At 41.9% G+C, this 20,253-nt stretch overlaps 3 protein-coding genes across 3 annotated transcripts; 2 read left to right on the top strand and 1 right to left on the bottom strand.

The window, feature by feature from the left end:
* Positions 1 to 15,491: 15,491 nt before the first annotated feature.
* EAF01_010201 (uncharacterized protein) lies at positions 15,492 to 16,349 on the top strand (the record flags this gene model as incomplete). The annotated part of the gene is made up of 1 exon (XM_038918458.1): positions 15,492 to 16,349. One exon carries the CDS (start codon positions 15,492 to 15,494, stop codon positions 16,347 to 16,349), a length of 858 nt encoding a protein of 285 aa, XP_038766428.1.
* Positions 16,350 to 16,566: 217 nt separating this feature from the next.
* On the bottom strand, positions 16,567 to 17,455 carry EAF01_010200 (uncharacterized protein; the record flags this gene model as incomplete). The annotated part of the gene is made up of 3 exons (XM_038918457.1): positions 16,567 to 16,964; positions 17,073 to 17,234; positions 17,281 to 17,455. The coding sequence occupies 3 exons, from the start codon at positions 17,453 to 17,455 to the stop codon at positions 16,567 to 16,569; spliced, it is 735 nt and encodes a 244-aa protein (XP_038766427.1).
* A 388-nt stretch (positions 17,456 to 17,843) lies between these two features.
* On the top strand, positions 17,844 to 19,105 carry EAF01_010199 (uncharacterized protein; the record flags this gene model as incomplete). The annotated part of the gene is made up of 3 exons (XM_038918456.1): positions 17,844 to 18,463; positions 18,512 to 19,036; positions 19,090 to 19,105. The coding sequence occupies 3 exons, from the start codon at positions 17,844 to 17,846 to the stop codon at positions 19,103 to 19,105; spliced, it is 1,161 nt and encodes a 386-aa protein (XP_038766426.1).
* Positions 19,106 to 20,253: the final 1,148 nt, after the last annotated feature.

Below are 20,253 nucleotides of genomic sequence, written 5' to 3'. Positions count from 1 at the left end.
TGTACCGAATTAGAGATACACGATATTCCGGGTCTCATCGGCAAATACCAGTTCAGAGGATCATTTACACTTTCGCTAGGTTGAGGGATGAGAATAATTGAGCCAGATTTTTTGATGTTGGAACCGACTTCAACTCCATCTGCCGAATCGACGCCTTCTTTGTTGAATAAAGTGGTTCCCGGAACCTTCGTCAATTTATAATCATCCAGCACACCCCAAGCCATGTTGATGCCCCCACGAGTGAGTAAGTGATAGAGATGTGACTTCTTGAAGCCAGCTTGAATCCAGGATTGATATTAAATGATGAAGTCTAGCTTATATGAATGTGATGAGCAAGTAGCAGTTGTTATGTTGACTCAAAGAATATTGAAGAAATCGAGATGTGGCGGAAATCCAGTGTATGCAAGTGCCAAGTCGCGGTCAAACCTGGCATACGTGCCTGAAGACGGGAAGGGCCGTCACATAACAAAAGATGGGAATTCGGCAAATCAACTCATAGCAAATAGAAGGATGGAATCCACAGTCGAGGCTTGTTTATATGCCTGACGATCCATGTCTCCGTTGAGATGGAAGCGAAGCTTGACAGCCAAATACCTATGTTCTCTCATTGCATACATAAACTTCGTTGAACTTTGTACCGGGTATCGTAGCTCGATGCTACAGTACGTCTGGGGCATTTTAGACGAAAAATTACCGGATTTGATGTGAAACTACGAAGTACACCCTGCTTCGGTTGATTTCTGGGATGTGGGATTTTAGATTTTCGAATGGCGGGGAATATGCGACACCCCATTGAAACCCCTGGCTTTGTACTGTCAAAATGAAAGCCGATTGCCGGGTGAACTGACTGACTCAAAGTATACCGGTAATTGAACATCTTGAATCAGCAGACCGAGACCCTTACACGTGTCTTGTATGACTTTGCTGATTTGAGATCGCGAGAAGTTTGCAACCCTTATCAATAAGGTTAAGGCAGGTATTAGTTTTATGTGGTAGTATCCCGCTCATTCTAGAAGGCGTTGAGAGGTGCGGCAGTCTCGAATCATCGAATCTTGAAATGGTACCGCAATCTTCGGAAAAATGAATTGTCTATGGCTGATAGCGATAATTGAGCAGATGTTCCTAATAGGATAGGTAAACAGCAGTACCTCGTAGTAATACCATGATTCATTCGATGAAAATATTCGAGGTTGATTTCATGGGGGTCTGTGCACATTCCGCGACCTGAAGAAAAAGCCGTCACGTGGCCGCCCACCAAAACTCTACATCTTACTCAAATTTTAATATTGAAACAAAAACAAGAGATTTCTTAAAATAAAAGTTTGTGTATTAATAATTTATAGAGAAAAGATTCCGTAAACTTTATCTTCAAAGATACTATAACTTATAGGGATATTTTAATGAAATTTTGAAAAGAGACCATTTCTGAATTTCCTTCCATTTTTGCGCGGGTCGCGAGTGAGGCTGAGTAAGCACAGAATGGTTAATCCAGACGACAACCCATGGTGAAATGGCGAATAACAACCCGTGGAAAGTATCCCAAGACATCCAACATGACGGCAAGAAATCAAGTGATGTATGAGCTAAAATGTAATGAGGATTGTGAAAACTCTAATAATGTTTCCTTGACGATACAAGGGATTTGTCGAAAGTTGAGTGAAATGGCGAGATGGCACAACGCTTCCGCGAATTAGACTTGTGCGAACGAATGTATGAAAGCTTTCTTGGATGGTGGAATTCGATGCCAATGTCATGACCTTACTCTCTGTGATACCTTCAACTGCCTCCTGGAATAGACTATGACAATTCCGCGGCAGAACTACTTGCATGCATCTCTAGGGCTGCCTTGAAGCCGGTAAAGTATTGTTCTGTCTAGTGCCAACAAAGTTCGGCTATCTGCTATTCACACCAGTGCTCTGTGGCAAATTGACGATTCCTGGCGTTAGATTTTCTGAAATCCAGCTTGGAATTCTGATTTCAACCCCTTGTCATTGCTCTTTAATGCCAGGCTCAAGATGATGAAAATGAAAGAGGTTGCCCAAACACGCCTATCTGTAAGTGGAGAGCGTGCAGATACCACGATCGGCGCTGGAAACCTTCTGGACAGATAGGCTCTGAAATGCCAAGTGACGCGAGAAGACGCCGTTTTCATTTGCAAAAACTTTTCTCAAAGAAAATCAGCAATGCCCCTTTAATCAACTTGTCGCTAGTACCGATCTTGTCATTGGCTTTGTGCTGGATATTTTCCTATCTTGTGTATGCCTTCAATCCTCCACCCGAATTATCCGTCCGTAATTCTGTCCTTCAGATTTACTGTTTCCCTGCGGATTCAATGATCCGAGTATCTGTCTTGGTAAGTGATATGTATACAGTCATGCGACTCGTTCACCCGAAGGATCGCCGTTTCAATATACCGAAGAATCCTTGCTCAGAAAAAACGCGCGTATTTCGGAAATTAAGAAGACGTGGCAGGAACAGTCTCATAATGAGAGAGACTCGATATACTGAGATATCAATGCTCAAGCGAAGGTGCAAGCTTGTATCATGAAAGCTTCATGTGCGCTGAGATCCACAGATTACGAATTGATGAAGTTGGGAAACGTCTTGTCGGGTACTTTAGGTCGCAAAAGGGCACAGAATTTGCTTGAATTTCGACACGTGGTTGAACAAGCCATTAATTCTTATTCAATGAGAAAATTCATAACCTTGTGTTGTTTGGATAAATCTCATCGCACTCAAGTGCCCTTGTTATGGATATGGGAAATGTCGAACATGATGTGATCAATTGTCGGAGCTAGTAGCCTTGCAAGCGCAAGTTGAAATCACTAAAGACACGCATAAACAGCTTGTCGTACACTAGCATCGTCCGAAAATTCTCGAAGCTTTTACACGTGGCGCTGAAGTGAATTACGTCCCGAACATTTCATTTTGTTGCACGTCTGAAGGACATCGAAATTGACGTCATACTAATCAGGCAGCCAATATACTCGCGAGCGCAAGTTCATAGGCATAGTCTGAAGTTTGTGAACGTGCGTTGAAGGTGAATTAAATTGCTATCAACTTCTTTTGTTGCATATCTGAGGAACATCGAAATTGACGTCATGCCCATTAAGAAACCAATAGATTTACGAGCGCAAATAGTTGAAGATGAGAAGTCGCAGACTAGCGGCGGGAGCTATCCTTAGCGTCGTACTACTTCCCGCAGCACGTTTAGAGACGTTCGTGGCTGACCGGGTAGTTTGAGAGGTTGAAAAGTTTTGTTGCATATCTCAAAAAAAGACAAAGTTTCAGAGCTCAAAATCTCAAAAGGACCAATAACTGGACGAGCGCAAAGTGACCCAAGCTTTGCGCTCGTTTGCCTATTGGTCTCTTTAACCTCGACATCTCCTGGAATTTCAAGCCAGAGGTCTAGAACTCTGGGTGGGGTTGAGCTAAGTGTGACTGCCGAAGCTCCCTGTCCTGTATCTGCCGTCTTTCCGCCTTCTCCACGTTTGCTGGCCCTTTAAGGTAGAACTTTGCGATTCTAGACGTGCAACAAATCTTCCAGAACGCAGGATGGTGCCACAGAAAGTGAATGGATGGGACGAATAAGATGCTGGGTACTGTTTTGTGGCATATCTGAAAGTTTGACAGCTTTCTTAGCGTCCCTTGGAATGGTTGGCTCTCGTTAAGCGCAAAGGAAAATGAAAGAGAAAAAAGTGACCAAAGCTTTGCACTTGTCAGTCTATTAGGTATAACGTAACTTGACTAGAAGTGGGTCATGTCATAATATAGGTCATAAAAATTATATTTTCCTATTTGACTTTGTTCTATATACTACAGAATGATCTATAATTATCACTGATCTAATTAAACTATTATTATCCTCTTTCTTTTTCATCTCTCTTTTTATTTAATCAATTTGATACTTAAATAGTCTACCATATCGTCATTTTAATAAGAATGTTTATTCAGTTTTCTCAATAATTTTCAATACTTTTTTAGTATTAAATATAAATTCATCTTTTAATTTTATTCTCTTTTCATTTTTTCATTTCTTTCATATTTCAAGTAACTCTTTATATTCTTGAAGTTTCTTTCGAAGAATAGCATTTTCAGTATTTAAGCTTTCAATCTAATGAGTTATCCACTTTGCATATTTCTATACTAAAGAAGTAAGCAGATTATTAGCGAATAAAGCTGAATTGAATACCTTATTTGCTTATCACAGCTCAATATCATTCGGGGGAGAACTATTAAGTAAAGAGAGATCTAAATCTTTTAGGTTTGCTAGTATATTTGGAATAGAAGGTGATGGTAAAAGTAAGATTGAAAGATTATTTAGAACTTGATGAAAACTAAATAGATTCAAACCTACTCCTTTCCATTCGCTTTTGATATTTTGATAAGTAAAACCTTTTTCTTTTATCTTTTGAAAAAGCTGTACTTAATTAAATCATTATATTCATTGTATTTCTGCTTGAAAATATCAATCAACTTTTTGAGCATAATATCGCTTTATTAATCTATACACTCCAACATCCAATGATTGAAGTAGATACGAACAATAAGGTAGTAGAATAAAAAGATCAATCTTCTTCTCAATATAAAAAGCAATCAAACTTTTTGTAATATAATTAGAGTGATTATCCATAACCAATAATCGAAACTAATCTCCTAATATTTTTCGAGATTCTGGCTCAAAAACCTTATATATCCATTCAAAGCCATAACTATTAGAAGTCCACCCACTATTATTTGTTGAGAAATACTAGTTTGGAGAAATGTTAGTTAGAATCTATATAGTATTAGTATTCTGAGCCTTGAAAATGATCATAGAGGGCAAAAAGCCTCTATCTATATTCACACATTCCAATACAATTATCCTGTTACGGGAGCTGCCTCTAGGGTCACGTGGAAGTGTCTAGAGATCTCTCGAGATGGTTTAAACTAAACTTCAAGTAGGAATTCAATAAGGTTGTAACTGGTTGCAATTCTCGTAACTATAGTAATGAAACTAATGATTGTTCTTGAGCACGAAGCTCTACATTGTAATGAAATCCCATTCCCTTATATAGATCTTCGTACTCTGATGTTGGTTGGAGTTTCTTGGAGTCCTGGCTCCCAAGGACCTCCTTGGAGCCCTGGCTCCTGGGGACTCCACCACGTGACACTTGTCACATGGCATTCTGTTACCCATCGTAACACTATCCCCTTCCTAGACTAGCGCTTGTCCCAAGCGTCTTATAATGCTCCATTTCCCCACCCGGCCGGTGAATCAAATGGTCTTAGGCTCTTTCATTATGTCTATCACCACTATTTCCCCTAATCATCTAACTGTTCGAAAACGTAAGGAACAAATCCTTCTTGCTCAGGCTATTGAATCTAGTGATGTCGAAATGATTCCGTGTTCGCGTTGTCGTTTGGATGGTTATCGATGTGTTAAGGATTTGTTTCGTTCCAATCACTCTCGTTGTTCTGAATACATGCATGCACGTTCTTCTTATAATGCTGAGTTTCCTTTGGCCGAGGATTGGAATCGAGAAGTTCCTCGGGAAGACGATTGGCGCGCCTTGGATCGTCAAGAGGAACGCCTTCGTTCGGAGGAAGAAGAGGCTATGGCGAAGATCCTTCGCCTTAGGAAACAACAAAAGTTGTTGCGCGAGCGGCGTCAGCGCATGGCCGACCGTGGCCTTAAATATTTGGATGAGCTTGATGCTCTGGAAGAAAAGGAAAGGCTAGAGAAAGAGCGTGTTGAGAGAGAAAAAGAAATGACGTCTGCCTCTGTTGCTGGTCCTATCGACGACTCCTTTGCTTTCGATTCTTCTTTGCCTGAGTTGTCCGAAGCGGATCTTGAGGCTTTATTGGCAGGTGTGGGTACTTCAGGTGGAATGCCCGTAGCTTTTCAGGGCAGCTGAGATCTTCCTTGAATTCCCATGTGTTTTCTGAGTGTGGGTAGTCTAACCATTTGATCAAATACTTGACCTTGTTTCTGACGTATTTGCAGTCTAGTATTGTTTCGACATCGTATATGGCGTTTGGGTTGACTGGTTCAATTTCTGTAAATGGCGCATTTGGCGCTCCTGGTGGTGCTGGTTCAAGCAAGGATATGTGGAATACTGGGTGGATATTCATTGTGTCTGGTAATTTCAATCGATAATTAACCGTTCCTATTACCTTATCAATCTTGAATGGTCCTAGTTTCCTGTGGTCGAGTTTATTGCTTGGTCTCTTAGTTTCGATGTTTCGTCGTAGCAGATAAACTTTATCCCCCTCTTTAAGCGTAGGTTCCATACTACGTTTCGTATTGTAGTACGCTGCTGTTCTGGATGATATGAATCTTAGATCGAGAGCAAGCTGCTCTTGTAAATCCTTTAATTGTTCGACTTGTATTATTGCTGATTCGGCATTAACTTCCTGTGGTATCGGTGTTTGGTATGCTTTAGGATTAAACCCAAAGTTAGCGCGTGCTGGTGTAATCTTTGTGGTTTCCGTTTCCGATGTGTTATATGCGAATTGTGCCATAGGTAATAGCTCTACCCAATTGTCCTGTCGATAATTTATGTAGCATCTAAGATATGCTTCCATTGTCTGATTGGTCCTCTCTGTCTGACCATCTGTTTGTGGGTGGAAAGATGTCGATAGCTTTCTCTTGATACCCATAAGTGCTAATAAGGTAGTCCAGAATTTCGAGGTAAAGAGCTTGTCTCGATCCGAGATTATCTCATCCGGTACTCCGTGTATGCTTACTATGATCCTAAGGAATACATATGCTAGTTGCTCAGCATCCCATGTTTCCTTGAATGGTATCATATATGCAAATTTCGTTAGCCTGTCTACTATATTGAGTATCGCATCGTACTCAACTCCTGTAGTAGGATCCTTTGAGAGTGGTAGTTTGACCACAAAGTCCCATGTGATGGACTTCCATGGCTGAGAAGGCATGTCTGGGGTCTGGAGCTGACCATACGGAGCATGTCGTGATGACTTGTTTCGTATGCAGGTGTCGCAACTTCCAACAACTTCTTCAACTATCGTTCTCATTCGCGGGAAGTAACTGATTTCCCGGATTCTTGCAAATGTCCTTGCAATTCCTTGATGTCCGTGTGCCGGCAACCCATGTTGTTCCGTCACAAATTCCTTAGTCATTTGACTCGGAATGTATACTTTCCCATGAAAGTATATGGTTTCGTTTTCTATTGTGAATCCTGGTTCTATTGCTTTGCGTATGCGTGTAGCTGTAGCATCCTTGTCGTAATGTGATTGGATTTGGTTTCTGAGATGGTTGTCTTCCAATATATGAGTAGCTGCAAGCTGTGGTGCATTGTAAACCAGTGATTCGCCTTCTTTCTTGAATATTGCGTATGATTCGTACGACTTATTCTCTTGGTATTCTGGTTTTCGGCTGAGAGCGTCGGCTCTAGCGTTTTCTGATCCTTTAACATATGAAATCTTGAAATTGTAATTGGCCATGGTCTCCGACCATCTGACCTGTCGTCTGTTTAACTGCTTCGTTGTGGTGAAGTAAACCAAGTTCTTGTGATCTGTATACACCTGTACTGTGTATTTTGATCCTTCTAAATAAACTCGCCATTCTCTAAATGCATCGACTATCGCCAGTAACTCCTTGTCGTATATCTCGTAGTTCAACTCGGCTGGTGATAGTTTTCGAGAGTAGAATGCGATTGGTTGCTATTTCTCATTTTGACCTGGTTGGCTCAACACTGCGCCTATAGCGAAATCTGAGGAATCCGTTTCCACTATGATTGGCTTCTCAGGATCGAATGTTAACAGTATTGGCTCCTCGGCCACTGCTTGTTTGAGCGTCTCGAATGACTCCTGCGCCTTGGCGGTCCATTCGAAGCTCCCTTGCTCTTTTCTTGTTAAATTGGTTAAGGGTGTTGTGATCCCTGAATAACCTTTAATAAATCTTCGATAGAAGTTGACGAATCCTAAAAAAGATTGTACTTCCTTAACTGTGGTAGGCTGCTTCCATTCGAGCACTGCCTTAACCTTGTCCTTGCTCATCTTGAGCCCTTGGTTCGATACGGTGAATCCCAAAAACTCTGTTTCTGTAACGTGGAATTCGCATTTGCTTGGCTTGCACAGCAAATCAGCCTTAGCTAAACTTTCAAGGACATTGTTGACGTCCTTAATGTGTTGAACTCCGCTGTCTGAATATACTAGGATGTCGTCCAAGTAGCATATACAGCAAGTATCCAAATATTGTGATAGCACATTATTCATTAACCTCATGAAAGTAGCTGGCGCGTTGGTTAGCCCGAATGGCATAACCTGATACTCGTATAGCCCATATCTTGTCTTGAAAGCGGTTTTCCATTCCTCGCCTTTCTTCATTCTAATCAAGTGGTACCCGTTTCGTAGGTCCATCTTGGTAAATATTGTTGCTCCGCCTAATCGATCTCTTAATTCCGTAGCTAATGGAAGTGGATATCGATCTTTCTTTGTAAGCGTGTTGAGCTTTCTGTAGTCCACAACTAGTCTCTTAGTACCATCCTTCTTGGGTACCCACATAGTTGGACTTGCCACTTGGGATGTGGATTCTCTGATCCATCCCTTGGCCAAGTTGTCGTCGATATATTCTTTGAGCGTCTTTAGCTCATCGGCTGACATTGAATAAATTGGGGTGTGCACAGGCATCTTGCCTTCCTCCAATATTATCTCATGATCCCACGGCTTGTGTTCTGGCAAAGCCTCATGGATCCCTGGTTCCTTGAACACATGTTCGTATTTCTTGTACTGTTCTGGTATCATAGGCTCTTCTGCCTTGATTGCGATTTCCTGCCGTGTCGTTGGCTTCTGCATTTGTAGAGGAGGTGTACTGGCCTTCGCTCTTAATGGAGGACCCTGGACTGGGTGTCCTACGTCGCCGGTGTTGTTCGCGTTCAACTCTCCTTGGCGCGTGTTACGTCTCGCGGACGCCTTGAACGTGTCGTCGTGACCGTTCTTGCACTGATCAAATGTCACTGTCTCTTGTGACCAATCTATCTTAGGATTGTGTGCCTTCAACCATGGCATCCCTAAGATGATCTGTTGTTGGCCCAATGGCACAACGTCAAGCTGTATAACCTCTGAATGTTGGGTTATGTTCATTTGTACTGGTCGTGTCTCCTGTGAAACATTCCCGTCAGATCCTGCTAGTTGTCCGTCAACTAACTGCAATTGGTAGGGTTTTTGTTTCTTCTGGAGTGGAACTCCCAAGTACTTTGCAGCTTCTGGTGCAATAAAGTTTCCTGTAGCCCCTGAATCTATCATGGCTTGCTGTATTTGTCCGTTTATTTTGACCTTGCAGTATATCTGTCCTGCTTGTCCTGTAGCATTCAATTGCTGGGTAACTTGTTTTTTGTCTGTTTCATTGGATTGTTGGTTCCTTGTCTTTCTTTTCTTGGGGAACCATCCGGTTGCTTCTTTATCTGATCGATGGATTCCGCAGAATTCATCATAGCAAGCAGTCCAGCTCATCATCGCGTGATCTGCTGGTATCTCTTCCTTAATACATTCTTCCGTTACCGACGGTGATGGGGTTCGGTAATACTCCTGTTCCCACAAATCTACTGCATTCATACCCTCTTGGTTTCGTGGTAACTCATCCAATAATTTCCGGAATTCTTCACTGGTGAAGGTCTCAGTTTCTTCGGTCTTAGCTGGATGTTCCTGGGATACAAAGGTAGCGTTAAGTTGGCCTTTGCCGAACTTGGGTTTGAAGTTGCCTTTCTTTCCTCCTGTCTTCTTACTTCGGCAATCCGCTGCCCGGTGCCCTGTTTTTCCACATTCAAAGCATAAGTTGTTTTCTCGTCTACGTTTCTTTTCCTGATCATCATTCCTGTTTGCGTGGTGCGTGGCGTCTAACTCCATAGGGTCTCCGTATCTCTGTGGATTGTATCGTGGTCTACCCTCGTTCTTGCGGTAACGCCCTTGGTTTTGATTTTCTTGAGGTTTGTATGATCTTTGGCTTTGCTTAAATCTGTAGAGACGATCGTCGGCTTCAATAGAGTCCTTGATTAAGTCGTTCAAATCATTACTCTCGCCGTCTCGGTCTAGTTCCAATCGTACTTCTGGTTTGAGCCCTTTTCGGTAATGGCTCATGATGGCGGTCTTATCCCATTTGGTCATTCCTGCATATCTTCGGAACTCCGTAGCGTACTTGAGGGCTGATCCTGTTTGCTTGATGTTAAAGATCTTTTCCTCGGCTATCTCTAACTCGTTGGCGTTTCCGAAAATCCTACGGATTTCTGTTTTGAACCCTTCGAAGCTCTCGAAGATTACTCTGGTAGGTTTCATGCGGTATCGCTCGCTGTTCTCGAAGTAGTCCCGCAAGTATGGCTGAATCCATTTGCCTGCTTCTCCTCTGAGGTATGATACGGCCCATACACTCTTGGATTCCTTTTCGGTAAACTTGTCTTCGTTGAATCTGAAGTAGATTTCAAGTTGCAAGAGGAAGGTGTCGAGTTCCTGTCGACTTCCTTGGTATTTGTCTGGTAAGGCAATCTTGAGTGTTTCGTTGATGGTAATTTCCTTGGGAGCATCGGTCATCTCGACATCGTCGGTGTCGGGTGCTTGTGCCTGACTGCTCGCGGATGCACTGGTGGGTGTCATATCGTCGGTTGGTATTGAATCGGTACTTGAAGCAGAAATGGTGCTCAAAGTGTTACGGGAGCTGCCTCTAGGGTCACGTGGAAGTGTCTAGAGATCTCTCGAGATGGTTTAAACTAAACTTCAAGTAGGAATTCAATAAGGTTGTAACTGGTTGCAATTCTCGTAACTATAGTAATGAAACTAATGATTGTTCTTGAGCACGAAGCTCTACATTGTAATGAAATCCCATTCCCTTATATAGATCTTCGTACTCTGATGTTGGTTGGAGTTTCTTGGAGTCCTGGCTCCCAAGGACCTCCTTGGAGCCCTGGCTCCTGGGGACTCCACCACGTGACACTTGTCACATGGCATTCTGTTACCCATCGTAACATATCCATTCTTGCTTTCCTATTGTAACCTTTCAATTCGATTTAAAAGTAGAATCTACAATTATATATGTTAATTCTGTTTCTCCAATTATATATCCTATTTCATTTATATTATATATATTCTTGAATTCATAATGTCGTTCTTTGATTTGTACTTGAAATATTGAAAACCATATTGAAATTGTTTCAAATGTGGTTTCTTTATGCCTTATAGATTCCAATTTACGAGAATAGATTTCTTTAAGTTTGAGATATCAATTTAAAAACCTATAAATTTATCATTGACCTATATGATTTGATTAAAAGGATAAAGGGGTAAATAATGATATAAAAATGATATGTTGATTTAGAATTTCTTAAATCATTTCTTTTAATAACCTAAAAGTTGCAGGGTATTTAGTAGCTGTTAATTGTGAGATTCATTATATTAGAATCTTTTCTTTCGTGTTAGAAAGTTTTTGAAAGGATTTGTGAGATTGAGAGTGTGATTGTCGTTTAGTTATTCAATTTATTAAGGTTGATTTCGGAATCTTAAAATGAATAGTAGCACTTCGAATTGAAGTAAATTGTTTATTTTTTAAACTTTCTATAGCCTTTTGAATATTATCTTCCAATTCACTACAATTTAATGACTTTCGATCCATTGTGTGTTGAATAAATGTGTAAAATAAAGAAATGAGGGGGTGATTTTGACCCATATCATGACATGACCCACTTCTAGTCAAGTTACGTTATCACTAAATCAACAGAGTTTTATTATACATTTTAAAATTGGATCTTTTTATTAGTGCTTTTTGAAATGGTTGGTTTTCGATGAGTACAAAGGAATAGAAGGGTTTAGGCTTTACATTCGTAGGTCTATTGAGTACATACCAAGAATTTGGAATATCTTATTGCATATCTGAATGTTTGATCTTTTTCTTAGCGTCTTTTGAAATGGTTGGCTCTCGTTGAGCGCAAAGGAAAACAGAAGAGAAGAAGTGACCCAAGCTTTGCGCTCGAAAATCTATTGGCCGCAGAATATATATGTAAAAGAAGGAAGGCAGATTGGAAGAAGGTCACACGTGATTAGGGTTTGTGAGGTCGCGGCCTCGCCATTCACCCTCAACCTCTTACTTGATTAGCTTAGGAACACTTTCCCTTGAAATTCTGTTTAACATCGACAATATATCTTAAGTTTGATCATCAATGCCAACCATCGACAAGCGCGGCCAATTTTCTTCAAATTTACGTCCTGCGCAGTATTTTACAATAGCTTGGATGGATGGAAAAAGGTTCGGCTTTGATACAACTTTACGACAGAAGATAGGACTACGTGGTGGGTAGGAATGCGATTTTGGCGATCTATAAGGAGATACCGAACACCCGGATATTTTTCAGGCGACTTTGATATAAAGACGGAGATACAAGATTTCTGTGAAGGTTTTCGGCGTGTGCGACAGAAGGGTTGATGGATTTGGTGGCTTTACTGCGACTTCGACGACATGCGAAGGTGTGATAGATAGAGTTAATGGATCCATTGGAACTCGAATTTTACGAGAAGAATTGACTACAGCCCACGGACGTGAGCAATATCAATGTGATATTGATAATCGGGAGATTTTAGAAATATTGCGGCTTAGTGCGACGTGTACGACTGAAGTTGAGTCGAAATTTGATCAGCAGGCTTTTGCGACAAGAATTGGCTGGAATCCATGGACGCCATAAACCCAGACATGATTGTGATAGCTATGGATTCGAGAGATGTTGAATCGAATTATGTAACGAAAATGGAGATAATTGCGTCGAAAAAACTCCCACGGTAAGGAAGAAGATGGGTTTGATCGAATTTCAAACGAGCACGATAGTAGAGCTTAGCAGAAGTGAAGATAAGCTTGGTAGATCTGGACTGATTTAATTGCGTATGCTTGCGACGAATGTGAAGAGCGCTTTGAGTGAGTTAATGGGAACGAGGGAAAAATTACCTTGAATTGGATGCTCGGTTGCGACAATATTACAAAGGAGAAAGCAAGACAAGCAGAAGTGGGACTGCCCGATACTACTAATAAGATACCAGGGGCAGGATACTGCAATAAGGCCCCGAGAGATGAATGGAACACCATGGGACACTAGATCTTAACCGTGTCCACGATATAGGAAAGAAAAAGTTGCAGTCACTTGAAGGGAACGGAATATAACATTTTCTTGCAAAGGGTCAGGGCACATGCCATATATCTTCGATTTATTTGGACTGCTCCTTGGAACAGAATCGAAGACCATACCAGCCTGAATGGAGCTCGTCATACTTCACATCGATGATGGATTTTGAATTATGTATCAGCTGATGAGAGGGATTTGAATACTCAGTAAGTGATACTACAGAGTTCTATTGAAACCTGACGAGTCACCATGACCATCTGTATGAATGCGAAGGACGCGGAGAAGAAATACATGAATCGGAGACGAACACTGGATCACACTGATTCATCGGGAGGTACCTGCGGATAGCGCACGACTAATTAAGGAGGCCCTACCAAATACTCCATAAAGTCTTGATTGAGGAATGGATGTGATGAGACACACCAGTTAGTATAGGGGGACAAGAGTGGTGGAAGCCGATAGATGCTGTGGAAAAAGACTTGGAATACACACTACTTGATGAGGAAACACGAACCTGGCCTTACCGCTCGCTTGCCTAGAGAGCCTAGAGAGACTCTGTAAACGGACGGTGCATATTGGTAGGTCACAGAAGATTAGACTCGTGGAGGAGTGCGCTTTTTGGCAATGGGAAAGCTCGACGAACTTTGGATTTGATACGACTAACAACGGGACTGAAGGTGGTGGATTAAAAGGAAAAAACAGGCATGAATTTTGACGCGGAGCGGGATCGCGAAGCAGGTATAGTGGTGGGCTAAAGCCTGTCCGATTTATTAATATATTGAGGACCTTGTTTGACTCGACAATGTTTGCGACTACGTCATCTAAGACATAAAGAATCATAGCTTCGACACCTGACACTTAGGAAAATCCCCATTTTTTGACTCAGTCTCCAGACTCAGACTTCTACTAGCCACTTCTCCTAGCTGAATTAAAAATACTATATTCATAGAATCGTGTGAGAACAGTCGCGGTAAGAGATTGGAGAGGCGAGGATATGTCAAGGGCGAAAGGGAAAAGAAGTACAAGCAACAAATGAAGAAGCAGCAGGCGTAGAAGGAAGGTGAGGGGCAATTAGAAGGTTAAGGATATGTAAGGGTAACATAGGAGGTGGCAGTTTGCTCGAAGAAAATCCATTGATCAAATCCGAAATCAGCAAAGCCATTAACGCCTCTGAAGAAAGTTGACTGGAGCACGTAAGAATTATGAACGATAGGACTGTACCAATAACTGAGCGGATTGGGTTCACTCATGAACTAACTGCCAGGATACAATACTTCTCTGGTCTTTTCAGATTGATACATAGAGAAGAGAAGGGAAGCTTCCTTGCCGTTAAAAGGACTGGAATATTTGAGTTGTGAATGGCCCGTACTGATTTAACTGAGTTTCAGGGCGGACTGTTTAAGCTACACGATTTATTATTTTGCGATATTTCAAGCTACTCAACGAACAAACGAATACAAAGGAGGAAGACACATAAGGCTCAAGCGTGCTTCAAATCGAAAAGAGCCTGCTAATGATTTCCGAATGACAGAAGGTTAGTCTAGGGAGATGATTTGTCTAGAAAAGCGCTGCCCGCAAATCTGGGACGCTAGTTTTTGGTGTTGAGGAAGGGCTTATGACGGGCTGAAGACAGAAATAGTTCAACTATGACATATAGAAAGAATACTTTGGCGCACGATCTTTCTTTCTCAGAATCATACGCTCAATTTTCGAGAGGGCCAATGGGTCTGCTCGTTAAGCATCCCAGACATCATTTTGGCCTGGAACCGAGTCTCTTTTTCTGATTTGAAAGTAGGGGTTTTGAGATAGCAGGTATGCTGAAAATGCTTGATTCAACGGACTCCTTTTACGCCATGTTAGATCAGGTATCGGGTCCATGGAAAAATCCACACTCCCAGTCTGGTTGTGACGCTCTCCCGATTGCTGATCTACTTCGATATGCGTAAGTACCTAGCAAGCGATTCTTGTGATTTATACCTGCCTTAATCCTCAGACAATGATTTTTTTGCATTGTTAATCACAGAGTATACCACATTGACACAAAGTAGTAAAGCCTCCGCACTTCACAACGATTGAGATCGTAGTAGCCTGAGGCTGGGGAAGCGTGAGGTGATTCTGGGAAGTGAATATGAAATGACAGGCCCAAACTGTGGTTTGTTGATCTATAATTATCCCAAATCTCCCAGGGTCTTTTGATAAAATGCTTACCTTGACCCTTTTCAACAGCGAGATTACAACACAAGTTCGAAACCTAGGAGCTCATAAACTCACCCACATAGTTAGTTTCTCCCTAAAATTTGTAAACAGAATCCCAATGACTATAGCTAACTTTATATATTAGTGGAAGAGATGGTATTCTCAGCAGTACAAGATATGATAATGTCAACAATGTCGATCTTGTCTTTACATCTCCCTGACCCAGAGGGAAAAATCGTTGCTCAAATCCTTGATCCTATAACGACCGACAAGCTCGAAACTTTCCACTGTTTTCCGTCCCTGGTCAAGGAGTTGCAAATCAAAATATGGCAATCAGCTTTTCCCCCTCCACGAAGAGTCGAAGTACGACCTAATCGCTTTTGTCGCCAAAAACAGCCTCACTGTTCTTCATGTAGATGTAGAGCCAAGCGCACGGCTCCCTTGCCCATAACACTGTATGTCAATCAACAAAGTCGAGAGAAGACACTCAGACACTATCGACTTGTTTGGATGACGCCAGAAACACAAGGCACTTTCAACGGCAAAGTCAAACCTCTTTGCTTCGATCCATCACGGGACTTTTTGTACACAGACATCTTCGACATGATGTGCTGTACTCGTTCTGATTGGATGGCTCCATTAATCGCCAATCGATTCCTGAATAGAGATTGCTTCAAAAATTTAAGAGTCTTGGAGGTTCGCTCTTGGGAATGGCACGATTGTATCGGCAAATCTCTACAAACACCATATTGGGTTGCGTTAGAAGTCTTCACACAACTTGAGGAAATACGTCTCATGCTACATCATCCATCGCAATACCTTCCAAAGCTCTGTGCAGATTGTAGAAGCAGGCATCAAGGGAGGCCGTGGACTAAATCTATGGAACGAAAAAGTATAGATGCGATGACCGCCTTTTTTCAGCGCATTCATGATGATACCGCCGTCGGTGAACAACTCGCTGAGTGGGGAGTACAGTTACATACTAAACATGAGATTGCAGAAGTCAAGATTCCAAAAGTTGTTGTTGTTCCATGGACTAGACGATGTTAATAAGTAAGCGTTACGCTAGTTGACAGTTTGGTGCACTTCTGGCTCCTCTTCATGGAGCGCTACATATGTGATACGGGGCTAACAATTAAGATTGCGCTTAGCGGGTTCAGATAGTGCGATATGTCCATAGCAAAATAACGTTGAATTTTTACAACATCTCTTTACATGTGCAGATGCTTAAGCTTTCCCGTTAAGGCGTTTTGAAAATTTACTAATATCAAGAAACTTTTCGTATTTTATTGGCAAGATTTTCCCAGGCTTCCCCTTCCCTTACTCTTCCTGCTCCGCCATGAACCCCAAATACTCGCACAGCCTTTGGCATCCACCATTTTCTCGTGGCGTTGATCTTTTTCGTATCTCGAGAAAAATTCACAACTCCAAACCTTTGCTTTACAGCTTTTAATTCAGAGATTTCGAGCCTAGTCACCCTTGGTTTCCCTACAAAGTTCATCGTAGTGATATCGACCTGTGCATCTTTTGGTGGGTTCTTTGAGTATCTCATCAATAGATCCCGTGAGTTGCGAGTAAAATTAGGTAATCTGAGATGGATGTAATTGACAAATGGCGACGTTATATATGCCACAAACACTACTGGAACAGCTCCAGATAGTAGAACTTCGAGTTATATTAGTTTTTGAAAAAATGAAACGAGAAAAATCGGTAATTCTGATGTCATTGCTGCAATCAATTCCCGAAGAATTCGAAATCTTAGCATTAACTTACCAGCAGGTGCCACCCATTCAGGCTCGTCCTCCGCATAGTAATGTGCTGGCGCTACAATCAGAGTAAAAAATACAAATATGAAGATAGTCGTCACTTTCAAGCAGCCGAGAAACACTGTTCTTCCAGTCCCAGAATGGTAGATAAGTAGACGTTCGGGATATGCTATCTACAATTAGTTTGAATGATACAAAGAGGCAGATGTACTGACCGGGCCTTTTGCTTGCATATTGTGGTGTTGGTGCAGGTCGTGAGGTTGCTACTCGTGGTATTTTGGGTTTCGCGATTTGGCTAGCGCATCTGAAACTACCTGCTCGGAGACATGATAAGGGTCTGTGGCTAGCTAGCCCTTTGGGCGCCGTTAATCGTGCGATCAATATTATCATTGCTTTTGATCACGGGTATGGCGAGGGAAAGAGTGTCTTCAAGAAAATAGGGTTGGGAACGAATTATCAATCAATCATTATTCTCCCCGTGGCCGAATAGCTGATCCAATGTCAAATTAGATCTCAATATCTGGCAGCTGTGTAATATTTCGAATATTGTTTAAATGGATACAGCATAGAAATAAATTTGATACAATGGTCAAACGCGTTTGACGCCACGGGCCGCGATGTTTAGCCGCGGTTACATGTCTTGGTATCATTGTAACAGATTACCGTTAGAGCTTAGGAACGAATAATGTTTGCTCACACAACATTTGAGGAAGTATGATATTGCGGAGATATTGCAGATAAAGAAAAAAGGCGCTCGCTCGCCTTTAAACTCGGTATAATGATTTCGCAATACATCACAACAATCGCTTTCTTGATTTGCAGCATCTTGAGTATCAACGTCACGGCATACACTCCTTTATCCGATGAGACATTTCATAGTCTCCCATCTGCTGGCGCAGATTTTGATATACATAATGGAGCCATTCTTTCACCGATCCTGATCCCTAGAGTCCCAGGAACTCCAGGAATTAAAACTGTTCAAAGACACTTCGTTGATTTCTTTACAACGCATCTTCCGGAATGGACAATTGAATTCCAAAACTCGACCTCAAAGACTCCCGTCACCGGCAACAAGCAAGTACCGTTTGTCAATATGATTATAACTCGCGATCCTCCTTGGGCAAAATCTGGAGATGTTGGAAGATTGGCCTTGGTGGCTCATTACGATAGCAAACTCACCCCCACGGGATTTATTGGCGCAACTGACAGCGCAGCTCCGTGTGCGATGATTATGCATGCAGCTAGAAGCGTGGATCAGGCATTAACGAACAAATGGGAGGCGATGAAAATGGCAGGTGATATTGGTTTGGAGGAAGAAAAGGGTGTTCAAATACTGTTCCTCGACGGCGAAGAAGCATTCCTGAGCTGGACCAATGACGATTCTCTTTATGGCGCAAGGTGAGAGATTGTTCCCAATCCGCACAATTCTTAATCTAACCCATTCAGGGCATTGGCAGAAACATGGGAAGCGACGGCTCATGCAGCTATGTCGAATTACAAAAATCCATTAGACTCGATTAGCTTGTTCCTTCTGCTCGATCTGCTTGGGCACGAAAATCCAAGCATTCCTTCATATTTCGAAACTACACATTGGGCATATAAGAGCCTTGCTACCATCGAAAATCGTTTACGATGGCTTGGGATAGCTCAAACAAAAGTCAAACAACATTTCCTTCCCGACGTCACTCGGACTGCTTTTTCCGGTTTCGGTGGCGTACAAGATGATCATCTACCTTTCATGGCCCGTGGTGTGGAAATTCTACACATGATACCTAACCCATTCCCGAGCGTTTGGCATCAAATTGAGGATGACGGGGAGCATTTAGACATGCCTACAGTAGAAGATTGGGCTAAAATGTTAACGGCGTTCGTTGCTGAATGGATGGATCTGGAGGGGCATTTTCCATCGAAGGCACAAGCGGAAGCAAAGAAGGCAAAGAGGGACACTACTTCTGATAGAAAGACTGAACTGTGAGTTGTTCATAGTCATTTTGTAGCTTCCAAAACTCGTATTAATTTTGTAGTAGTAATGAGACATAGGGACGTCAGCTGGATATATTGTTTCAGTCAAGATGATACCTACTTCGAGCGGATTTATTGCTATTCTTGTCTCGTGCCGCGAAAAAGTGATATTAATTGAAATTTACAAAAGCTTCCTATCATTAGAAATATGTTTTTGCTCAATACAAAGAATGATACTCAAAAGCTTGATACTGTTGAAGTCATTTTATTTTACTAGCCATAACCAAGGTGGAACATGGAAGAACAAATTCTCCGGTCGTTGTTACCCCCATCGCCCCGTGTAACCACTGCGTCTAATCATCTAGTTCATGCTATTTTTCGAGCCTTTTGTATAATGCCATCATAAACAACTCTCGCTGAAGTCGAAGTATCATGAAACTTTAACTGCATGCAAATCCTCAAACTACAATAAAACTATAAAGAGGTATTACAAATGACACGAGAAACTAAGATGACCTTAGAGCTAGTTAGGAATAACTCTAGAACAGGCAACATTTACAACGCAACATATGACGCTGCTTGATGTCAATGACTTAATGTGACAATAGACCTGCGAAATCAATGAAAGCGACTAATAAGGATTTCGCGTCTCTCTCGAGTAACTTTTATACGCCCTCGGCTATAGAAACAGATCTATCTATACCATCGCCTACCATAAAGGAACAGAGCTCACTCCGCCCTCGAAGTAATTCCACCAGGTTCGTATACTGTCCCTGAAATCATCATCCTGTTCAGAACTGTTAGTCTCAACTGTTATACCGATGAACATGAAGGCAGAAGTATTAGTAGAAGTATCGAGAGATAGACCAGGTTGTCAAAAGTTCCATGTGTGCAAGTTTCTCTTGATATCTCAAGGAGCTGCTTGGAGCATGGGATTACATCTCAGATTGGCGCCTGCCGAGGCTGTATCTTAGGTGTATGAAATCATCTATTTTCACGATGTATAGAATGGGGTGATGGCAATGTTGCTGGCGCGAGTTCGAATATAGGCACGGTCGCGACTTTCGGTCAGGAGAGTTCAATGTTAGACGTCGGACGGTTGACATGACCTGACCTGATTTGGCTTGAACCTCTCCCGCTTCAAAGTTCAACGATTTAAATCTTTGCAGCAGAATAGTGTTGATATTTCATCCATTAGTTATAGTTCTTACTACGCGGTCCACTCA

This window comes from Botrytis porri, assembly GCF_014898465.1.
Source record: "Botrytis porri strain MUCL 3234 chromosome Unknown BPOR_015, whole genome shotgun sequence".
NCBI classification, from domain to species: domain Eukaryota; kingdom Fungi; phylum Ascomycota; class Leotiomycetes; order Helotiales; family Sclerotiniaceae; genus Botrytis; species Botrytis porri.
Note: the sequence above shows the minus strand (reverse complement) of the source record. Positions and strands in the feature narration are given on the sequence as shown.